The sequence below is a fragment of the Mustela putorius genome, unplaced genomic scaffold, assembly GCF_011764305.1.
Source record: "Mustela putorius furo isolate JIRA1106 unplaced genomic scaffold, ASM1176430v1.1 tig00000460_pilon_pilon_pilon, whole genome shotgun sequence".
NCBI classification, from domain to species: Eukaryota; Metazoa; Chordata; class Mammalia; order Carnivora; family Mustelidae; genus Mustela; species Mustela putorius.
Window position 1 is genome coordinate 24,330,565 of NW_025421389.1, and position 11,360 is coordinate 24,341,924.

At 40.8% G+C, this 11,360-nt stretch overlaps 1 protein-coding gene across 1 annotated transcript in view; it reads left to right on the forward strand.

Annotated features, from left to right (window-relative positions):
• LOC101675074 (NXPE family member 4) overlaps positions 1-7,410 on the forward strand; it is a 44,539-nt gene extending 37,129 nt beyond the window's left edge. Inside the window, 2 exon segments of the mRNA XM_004828337.2 lie at positions 1,751-1,957; positions 6,770-7,410. Coding sequence (XP_004828394.2) covers positions 1,751-1,957; positions 6,770-7,410 — 848 coding nt within the window.
• The last annotated feature ends 3,950 nt before the right edge of the window (positions 7,411-11,360 follow it).

Below are 11,360 nucleotides of genomic sequence, written 5' to 3' on the forward strand. Positions count from 1 at the left end.
TCAATTAACTTTTTCTTTTATATATATATATATATATATATATATATTCTATAAATATGTATATGTATATTTCTCATTTTCTGTTTTAAGAAAACACTTTATCATTTCCAGAAGATTCCATTCCTGTGTTTCATCTAATCCACTGTTGGTTTACTCTAGTTTACTTTCATTTCAGTTTGTGTTCTTTAGCGCTGGCTCATTTTTACATTTTCTAACTCTTTATTGAAGTTCTCCATTTGCCCATTTTGGTCAGTCTCTTTATAACCATTACTTTGAACACTTTATCGGGTCAATTACTTATCTCTGTTTCATTTGGGTTTTTCTGGGGTTTTAATTTTTTTTTTTTTTATCTGGAACGTAATTCTTTGTTTCTTGTTTTGCTTGACTTTTTGTGGGATTTGTTTTGTTTTGTTTTGCTATTTTTTCTAATGAATTAAGCAGAATAGTTACCCCTCTCTGTCTTGAAAGAGTGGCCTTGTGTAGGAGCATTCTCTGTGTAAATTGTGTGCCTGGTGGTTTTGGCACCAGGTTGCCAAAACCTGGATGACTGGGGCAGGACCAGTCATGGGCCTGGGGTCTCTAGGGTTTTACTGGGGTGGGGCCACCCTCATGAGATAGCTGGGCCTGGAGTGGGTACATGCCAGTGGGTTCCTGGTGTCAACCATGCCAGGGCTGCCTGAGCCACCTTGGCAGGGTAGCTGGGTCAGGCATGGCCTGGGGAAATCCCGTGGCCTGCCATTCTGGGGCCTGCTGGCAGGACAGATGGAGCTGGGGAGGGCACAAACTGTTGGCATGGGGTGGTGCCTTTGGGGGCAGTGGGAGCTGATGTGAACTAGAGGCCCGGCACTTCCTAGGGCAGCCCTAATAAACTGGCTAGAGCACCTGGACTCTGCTCCCATCCAGACTATTACAGTGGAGGGGGAGTGCACACACACACACACACACACACACACACTCCTTGTCCATCTCCAACCCCAAAAAGAGTTTCAGTAGTTCCACTACTTTTTTGGCAAATGATTCAGTATGAGTGAGTGGATTTCCTTTACTTAAACACCAGTTGCCTTTTAAATAGCTGTTTTTTACTATGTCCCAGGACAAGCAAGTCTAATATCCCTCCCTAATCAAGTTGCTACACTGGAGGTAGGGCTCCTATGGTTACCATCATCTTTTTATCCTCCTCTTTGTGGTCCCTCTGTTGTTCATTGTGAAGTAGCTGTTCAACCAGCCCTCAGTTCTTCAGAAGGAATTGCTGTGAATGTGGTGGTAGACTTGGTGTATCCATGGAAGGGGATGAGTTCAGGGTGTGCCTGTGCTGCCATCCTGGACCCTCTATTCAAAGAATTTCCAGTTTGATGATGTCACTTATGACACTATGACAAAGTGTGAGAAACTTGAGGGTAAAATGGGCTAAAATGATAAAATAATTGAATTTTTATTACTATGCAAGAACTGATTACTTTCAGAGGAAGCCAAACAAATATTTAAATTTTACCCAGAGGGTTCTTTTTGGGGGGAGGGAGAAAAAAAAAACATGTTCTCTATAATAAACTTTAATGAGCACTATTTAAAAAATTCATATCAGAAAGATTTTACTAAAAATAACTATTTATTAAGAGAATGATGCTTTCAATAGGGTTTTTCACCTCCCTCCTGACCTATTAAGAGAATACTTAGAAATGATAGTAGGTTCTTAATAATTACTGGTGAATATGTGATATTTTAGATCTTCTCTTGCTGTTATTTTTGGTAGGAAAAACAGTTCCAATGAAAAAGAAATGCAAGTTTGGAATGGCATCTAGAATCCCTGGGGGACATGTTTGGAAAGAGACATGGAATCCAGTCTCCTGTAGTTTGACTCCAATCAAAATGAAAGAACGCCTAAGAAGAAAATTCATGTATCTAATGGCCAATTTCATGATCCGCCAGTGGATGGAATATTTCAAAAACAGTATCAACAGTATGCCTCAGTCTAAGCTATTACATATATCCCTTTCAGAAATTTCACTTTTTGTTCCAAGGAAGCAGTAGGATATGCCTTCTTCATATTTCTTAACCACAACACAACTTTTCAAGACATAATTGTTTTTCTTTCTTATTTTTATTTTTTTAATTAATTTATTTATTTATTTTCAGAAAAACAGTATTCATTTTTTTTTCACCACACCCAGTGCTCCATGCAATCCATGCCCTCTATAATACCCACCACCTGGTACCCCAACCTCCCACCCCCCCGCCATTTCAAACCCCTCGGATTGTTTTTCAGAGTCCATAGTCTCTCATGATTCACCTCCCCTTCCAATTTGCCCCAACTCCCTTCTCCTCTCTAACTCCCCATGTCCTCAATGCTATTTGTTATGCTCCACACATAAGTGAAACCATATGATAATTGACTCTCTCTGCTTGACTTATTTCACTCAGCATAATCTCTTCCAGTCCCGTCCATGTTGCTACAAAAGTTGGGTATTCAACCTTTCTGATGGAGGCATAATACTCCATAGTGTGTATGGACCACATCTTCCTTATCCATTCGTCCGTTGAAGGGCATCTTGGTTCTTTCCACAGTCTGGTGACCGTGGCAATTGCTGCTATAAACATTGGGGTACAGATGGCCCTTCTTTTCACGACATCTGTATCTTTGGGGTAAATACCCAGTAGTGCAATTGCAGGGTCATAGGGAAGTTCTATTTTTAATTTCTTGAGGAATCCCCACACTGTTCTCCAAAGAGGCTGCACCAACTTGCATTTCCACCAACAGTGGAAGAGGGTTCCCCTTTCTCCACATCCTCTCCAACACATGTTGTTTCCTGTCTTGTTAATTTTGGCCATTCTAACTGGTGTAAGGTGATATCTCAATGTGGTTTTAATTTGAATCTCCCTGAGGGCTAGTGATGATGAACATTTGTTCATATGTCTGATAGCCATTTGTATGTCTTCGTTGGAGAAGTGTCTGTTCATATCTTCGCCCATTTTTTGATGTGATTGTCTGTTTTGTGTGTGTTGCGTTTGAGGAGTTCATTATAGATCCTGGATATCAACCTTTTGTCCGTGCTGTCATTTGCACATATCTTCCCCCATTCCGTGGGTTGCCTCTTTGTTTTTTTTTACTGTTTCCTTTGCTGTGCAGAAGCTTTTGATTTTGATGAAGTCCCAAAAGTTTATTTTCGCTTTTGTTTCCTTTGCCTTTGGAGACATATCTTGAAAGAAGTTGCTGTGGCTGATATCGAAGAGATTACTGCCTATGTTCTCCTATAGGATTCGGATGGATTCCTGTCTCACGTTGAGGTCTTTTATGCATTTTGAGTTTATCTTTGTGTACGGTGTAAGAAAATGGTCAATGGTCGAGTTTCATTCTTCTATATATAGCTGTCCAGTTTTCCCAGCACAATTTATTGAAGAGACTGTCTTTTTTCCACTGTATATTTTTTTCCTGTTCTGTCGAAGATTAATTGACCATAGAGTTGAGGGTCCATATCTGGGCTCTCTACTCTGTTCCACTGATCTATGTGTCTGTTTTTATGCCCGTACCATGCATGCTGTCTTGGTGATCACAGCTTTGTAATAAAGCTTGAAATCAGGTAACGTGATTTTATTTTCTTTTTGTTTTGGGGTTTTTTTAATAATTTTTTAAATTAAATTTATTTATTTTTAGCATAACAGTATTTAGTATTTTTTCACCAAACCCAGTGATTTTATTTTTGTTTTATTTTTGTTTTTCAACATTTCCTTAGCGATTCGGGGTCTCTTCTGATTCCATAAAGATTTTTGGATTATTTGTTCCAGCTCTTTGAAGAATACCAGTGGAATTTTGATCGGAATGGCATTAAAAGTATAGATTGCTCTAGGCAGTAGAGACATTTTAACAATGTTTATTCTTCCGACCCAAGAGCATGGGATGGTCTTCCATCTTTTTGTGTCTTCTTCAATTTCTTTCATGAGTTTTCTGTAGTTCCTTGAGTACAGATCCTTTACCTCTTTGGTTAGGTTTATTCCCAGGTATCTTATGGTTCTTGGTGCTATAGTAAATGGAATCAACTCTCTAATTTCCCTTTCTGTATTTTCATTGTTAGTGTATAAGAAAGCCACTGATTTCTGTACATTGACTTTGTATCCTGCCACATTGCTGAATTGCTGTATGAGTTCTAGTAGTTTGGGGGTGGAGTCTTTTGGGTTTTCCACATAAAGAATCATGTCATCTGCGAAGAGAGAGAGTTTGACTTCTTCATTGCCAATTTGGATACCTTTCATTTTTCTTTGTTGTCTGATTGCTGTTGCTAGGACTTCTAATACTATGTTGAACAAGAGTGGTGAAAGTGGGCATCCTTGTCTTGTTCCTGATCTCAACGGGAAGGCTGCAAGATTTTTCCCATTGAGGATGATATTTGCTGTGGGTCTTTCATAGATCAATTTGATGAAGTTCAGGAATGCTCCCTCTATCTCTATACTTTGAAGCATTTTAATCAGGAACGGATGCTGGATTTTGTCAAATGCTTTTTCTGCATCAATTGAGAGGACCATGTGGTTCTTCTCTCTTCTCATATTAATTTGTTCTATCACACTGATTGATTTGCGAATGTTGAATCATCCTTGTAGCCCAGGAATGAATCCCACCTTTAAAAGAATACATTCATCTAACTGGAATGGAGGATGTGCAGAGAAGGTTTATTCCATCCCTATCCCAATGCATACCTCAGAATGTAGTCAGCATGTCCAGAAAGTCATTGACAGAGCTGAAAACAATGTAAGATCTTGTATTGCCCATTTTCTACAGTTGGCATAACACTTAAGGGTGTGGGTTGTCCCTCTACGTTTCTTCATCTGTAAAATGGAGGTGAAAATAGTACCCACCTGCTAAGTGTACCCACCTGGTAAAATGAAGTAATATATACAATGCTTTTAGAATTGTTTGTTACAGAGGTAAGCCCTCTTTGGTGTAAGCTATCATCCCTATTGTTGTTACATGAAAAGAGAGACTCCAGGAGCAAGGTGATGACTTGGCATCAGTTAGAAATAATACTTACAAGCATGGGCTGTGTTATCTATCATACATAGACTGTGCCACTTAGAAGCGATGTCCTTTGACTTGTTACTTATTTTTTGTGCCTCATTTTCCTCATCCAGCTACACAAGAATATTATCTGGTGGTTGTTATGAAGACTAAATGAGATAATGATTATAAATACTTAACAAGCAAGGCCCATAAACACATAGGGTCCAGTAAACAAGAGCTACTGTAGCTGTATCCCATGTCCAAGTTGGGGTTGGAATCCAGTGGCTAGAATCCTAGACCAGTTGCTCCACCTACTAAACAAAGGACGCACCAATAATAATTCAGAATTCATCGGTAGATCTGAGCACTCTTACCTGGCTAACTTCCTGCCTACTGGGTCCTGGGTCTTGTCTGTCTTCCCTGGGGACAGTGCACCTTCTGTGGTTCTGTTATGGCCTGACATGCTGCCACTCTTGGGATCTCAAACTTAGAAGGTCCTCCCAATAAAAAGGGAAAAACAGTAGGAACTTGGCTCCAAGCAATAGGTAGAATTCGCAACAAAAGGGGGAGAGTTGTAAACTGTGACCTCTGAACTCCTGCAGACCTCAGTTTCCTCATCAGTAAAACTCAGGATCTGGAGGTAATCTTCAGCATCACATTCCGTGTAACAGTGGATCTCTCAGGTTATGAAAAGCACAGAATTTAATGAATTACCCCCCTCTTTGTCTAACCTTTTAAATTGTAGCAAAATATCTGTTGCACGTTTTGTTAAAAGTAACATTTTATAGCAGGCTTTGGAAAAGGAAGTTGAAGTAAATTAGAAGCAGAATGAAGACAATGATACTGCCATTTTCCTTCAACTAATGCTCCGGTGTCTTTATTTTCAAACGCCGTGGGTGAAAACTTTAAATATAGCCCTTTACTTCAAAGATGGCACTTGTTACAAAGCATTATTAATCCTTTTCTACATATTTTCCTCAGAAGTTCTGACTACAAAGCAGCTGGCCCCAGTAGTCTGATAAAGGCCTAATTTATAGGATGGAAAATGGAAGGACTTCATTTTATTCTATTCATATTAGGCTCCTATTTTCATGGGTTCTAAGATTGGGTAGACAGTTTTCACAAGAATTGGGAGGAATTTCAAATTGAGGTGCCGCATCTGTCACTAGCTGTGTAACCCTGAGCAGGTCATTTAATCTCTTGATCTTCTACAACATGACAATTGTGTGTGTTCTATGGATAAGAAGTTACATATGTTCTCTTGTAGAACCACATAAAGCAAACTGACTGGGGATGGTAAGCACTGGCGTAACTTCATTGGAGCATGATGTAGTTAATTTTTTAGGTATTGTTTTGTACATCTTGTGAGCTGTAGATTAAGCTTGAGGATAGAGAAAGTACTAATTGATGTCTTTGCATTAAAACACACACACACACACACACACACACACACAAGTAAACCTACTTCTCCAAATACTCTGTTTCCCTAAGACTGGAATTTTATATACTTATATATATTCTATATATATATAACTTAAGTTACATCAGTGCTTACCATCCCCAGGCAATTTGCTTCTACATCATTCTACAAGGGAACTTCTTATATAACTTCTTATCCATGGAATACTTTGGATTGTTCAAGTAAGTTTCAAAACTATTCCTTCATTTAAGCCTGTAATCAGTCATGACTGACATGTTATAAACACCAAACCTTTTCTTCTGTCCTTATCATCTTTGTAATTTCTCACTTGTTTCATTTTGGGATTGCCTATTGGTCATCAGCACTGAAGTCCGTGGATCTGCATGAATCTGGAAGACTTCAACACCAACTTGCTGTGGACTTGGACAAGAATATCAACATCCAGTGGCAAAAACATGGCTACTCTCTGATTGGACCATTGACCTATTCAGTGAAAGAAACTGAATATATAGCTCGAGTCGTTGACAGAACTGGAGGAGGAAAGAGCACGGTCATTGCTATTTCTCTGGGCCAGCATTTCAGACCCTTCCCCATTGATGTTTTTATCCAAAGGACCCTCAGTATCCACAAGGCTGTTCAATGCCTTCTTCTATGAAGCCCAGACACTATGGTTATTATCAAGGCAGAAAACATCAGGGAGATTCATGGTGATGTGGAAAGATTCAGGGACTTTCATGGTTATGTCCAGTATCTTGCCATTAAGGATATCTTTCAAGATCTCAATGTGGGTATCATTGATGCCTGGGATACAACAATTGCACGTGGCACCAATAATGTCCACCTGCCGCAATCTGTAGTGATAAATCAAGTTAGTATATTGTTAAACTCTATTTGCCAGATGACCCCTCTGAAATCCATTCACTTAATTAAAAACATTTATAAAGTGTTTGCTATCATGCCAGTTCCTGTGTTTGGCTCTGAACTCACAATTAGCATGAGATAATCTGCACTATGGCTAATCCATAAACCACTGATTCAACCAAATTATTTCTAATTGGGCATCCACTTAAGAATAAAAATTAGAAATGCCCATGAAAAGGAGCTACACTTCTTGACCAGAGTCCTGCTACTCTTCACAAATGGGAAGTCAAGACACCTAATGGTTGTAAGGGCCTCTGATTCATGGAAATCCCGTGCAATGAAGTTATCTGAAAATATTTGGAGAAAGCAGTCCCATTTTCTTGTCTCTGCTGCTAAAGACAAGCTCAAGATGATTTCCAAGTGGCAAGAGAAATTCTGTAAGGCAATTCTGCATGGCTGCTGTCCTAAAGGGGCAACAGAATTCTAGGCAAGGCCTCCTGGATACTGAAACCCTCTGACTTTTCTCTCCCTATAAGAACTCCCACTGGTAGGAGCTAATCAGATTTGATAGAATTTATCCTCCAGGAATAAAAGACAATACGTGTAAAGGCACAGTTCCCTAGGATTCAAGAAGTTGGTCACAACTTCGGATAAAGCACATCAGCTCTCTCGGCCTAGTTCCCAAATTAAGAAGTCAGTCGAAGGCTTGTGATTTCTTCAGACCTTGCTCTGTGCAGATCTGTGTGCTGTAGGTCGTACTTCAGGTACTGCCTGGAGGGGTAAGACTTAGAACAGGTGCCTGGCAGGCAGGGTGCAAGTTCTGGCACACCATGTTAGCCTTGCCAGCAGCCAGGCTAACTTACAGGTGTGTTGGACTTGCCGGAGGGCTTTTGATTTGAAGAAAGCTCCACTGCTTGAAATATATTGGAAAACTACAATGTAGATGATCAAAAACATTGGTTCCTATACTCTACACATGTAGGTTAACATTTTAATCTCTTTCTCTTGTGTTCTAACAGACCTTCCAAAACCTGACCAAACAAGAATGACTGATAGAATTTCAGTTGAAAGATGCAGTATAATTACTATAAAACAATTTGGCATCCTATTCTTAATTTTTCACTCTAAGCCATGCCCCAGATACCACGGGGCCTCTGACCTACTCTTGCCACTTCTAGGAAAGAACAATTATAATAGAAACATAATCCATTTATCCAGTTTCCTTTGGGTGAGAGATAATAAATTTTCTACTTATTTGCCCATGAACCACGGTTCACGGTTTAGTGTCCAGTAAACATTTGGATGGTCAAAAAATATTATCTAGCATGTGCCAGGAACTGATCTAGTCCTTAAGAGATAAAGTGACCAAAAGGCACATGAATTCTCTGCCATCAAGTAATTTACACTCTAATAAAAAAAGATAAGATATAAACTAATTCCAACCTACTAAAGTCGAATCAATAAAGCATGTGACGTAATTAATGGACAGGGATGGTGTGCTGGCAGTGCAGGAGACAAGTAGAGAAGGTATCTCAGAGAGGAAGGCATTTCAAGGGAGATAGAACTCCCGGAAAGGAGGCATCCATGAGAGGAAGTAGAGACCCAAAAAATGACAATTGCAAAACCCCTGAGATATGACGGAGCTGGGTTTAATTAAGGAACAGGAGATCATGATGCCTGGAGTACTGCCAAACCAGGAAACATGGAGGGAGAAGGTAGAGGGGAAAGCAGGGGCCAGGTTCTGTCTGGCCTTTGTAGCCTATGGCAAGGAGTTTGAATTTTATCCTAATTACCATGAGAAAGCAGTTGAGGAAGGAGAAAATAGAAGAAGCAGGAGAATAAGAAGAAAATGCAAGGGGGGAGAGGGACTGGTTATCTGAACCTGGGTGTCACTGTAGACTCTTGTAGTTGCTAAGGTCCGAATGAAGGAGAGTTGTGAAACCACGGAAACGGTCAGAGCGTGTGTTGTTCTGTTATGAAGTGGCTTTCCCTGACCACACTCTTCACCCGCGGTGAGAACCAATCAGGGGCGCTAGAGGTCTTGTGAAAGGAGCAGATTTTTGAAAAAGACACACAGAGGGCTATAATTTCAGAACAGAGACCAAAAATTAGAATATGACCTAGAGTTTTTAAGGAAAGAAAAAGAAATAGGTTTGGGTGCCTGGGTGGCTCAGTGGGTTAAGCCGCTGCCTTCGGCTCAGGTCATGATCCCAGGGTCCTGGGATCAAGCCCCGCATCGGGCTATCTGCTCAACAGGGAGCCTGCTTCCTCCTCTCTCTCTCTGCCTGCCTCTCTGCTTACTTGTGATCTCTGTCTGTCAAATAAATAAATAAAATCTTTAAAAAAAAAATAGGTTTGTAATGTATAAAAAAAGAAAGGGTAGGCTCAGATAAAACATTCAGAATAGCTCTCAGAAGTTAGCACTTCTGGTTCTTCCAAAAACTGAATCATCAGAAATGCAGAGGTAACTGTCTCTATGTCTCCTTGACATTTAAGGTGGTCCTTTCCTGTCTGCGATGATTGCCAAGTGTGCACACAGCAGATGCAAGCTGGTCTTCTAACAGGAGGAAGAGGGGGAAATGCCCGGCACCCAACCTTTTGGGAAGGATGGATAAATATTCCTAAAAGAAAGAAGTAAATATTTGCAAAGAAAACTATTTCCAAGAAGCAAGGGTGTTAAGAAATATTACTGAGAAGAAACTGAGAAGGTGAGTGGTTTTGTTTTTGTTTGGTTTGGTTTGTTTTAATTAAAATATAATGTATTATTTGTTCAGAGGGTACAGGTCTGTGATTCATCGGTCTTACACAATTCACGGCAGAAGGTAAGCGTTTTTTAATTACACATATGAGGATCTTGCCAAGGAGAATGTTCAAAAACTGGTATATTCTAAGTACTATTTACTGCTGAATTATTACAGTTATAACCTCTTGCCATTGTATTACTCTGGACCCCGTTGGAAGGTAGGCCCCACACTGTGAACTAAACCAGGGATGTCTTCTAGAATTATGAAACCCTTGATGAAAGAGCGATGGTAATGTATAAAGAAACCATATGCTATCCTTAGGGTAAAGGGAGGGAATCCAGGGAAGGGGCAATAGGGAAGGGGCCCTCCATGTTTGTGGATCAGAGGATCAGACCTTGTCGGTGAAAGTAACGGAGGGTGAAGGTTGGCCCAGGCCACAGCTGGTGTGCAGTTGCTGGGCAAGCAAAAATCAGCCCTTGTGGTGCGCGCAGGGTGCAGGTGATTGGCAAGCAGGGGCACAGGCAGGCAGAGCAGGCGGGGACCTGGACTTGGGCAAACTCTGCAGGAGACCTGCCAAGGAATGGATTGCCCACGCAAACAGGAGGCCATAATAGGCAGGAAGTTTTGTTTTCCTTGTTGCAAAGGCCCGGGAAGATCATCGCTAGTCCGAGAGGAGGATGCGAGGTCCCCAAATGATGGACAGGTTCTGGGAACAAGACTGGGGAGCTCCACCAGATAGCCCCATACCCACACCACCAGCCCACCGCAGAGCCGCTGGAAATAGCAGCCTAAGTCCTTCCTCCTGTAATGTCCCTCCAGCGCCCTCTACTGAGAAAGTCTGACAATGTGCAGGAGAGACGCTTGAGAAAATCGGGTCCGTTATTGCAGAGAAGATACTGAGGGGTGAGTTTGTAGCTGAGAAAAAAGAAGCTGGTAACTGTTACAGTCATCAGCCTACTCCTTTTTACTGGGTCGTTTCCTCGGGAAACAGGACCGTGCTCTAATAATACTTTACATCTTCAAAAAAGTGAACACAAATTTTAAAACATAGATATTAAAAACTCTGTAGATCCCTGATACTACATTTCTTTTCAGTTATTGTCACGCGTCTTCTCCCCTTGGAACAAAACCTTGACGGTGGGATTCTGTATTCTCTGTCCTCACTGCCTCCTACTCTGTTTCAACACATTCCGTGTTGACTTATGTTCTCCACTGCTCCTGTTAAGGTCATCTTTGCGCTGTCAGAGATAATGGCCACTTGTCTGTGTTCATCCAAATCAGCCTCTTGGTGGCATTTAAGTGGACAATACGCCTTCTTTTTCCAGACCATCACTTCGCTTTGTGTGAC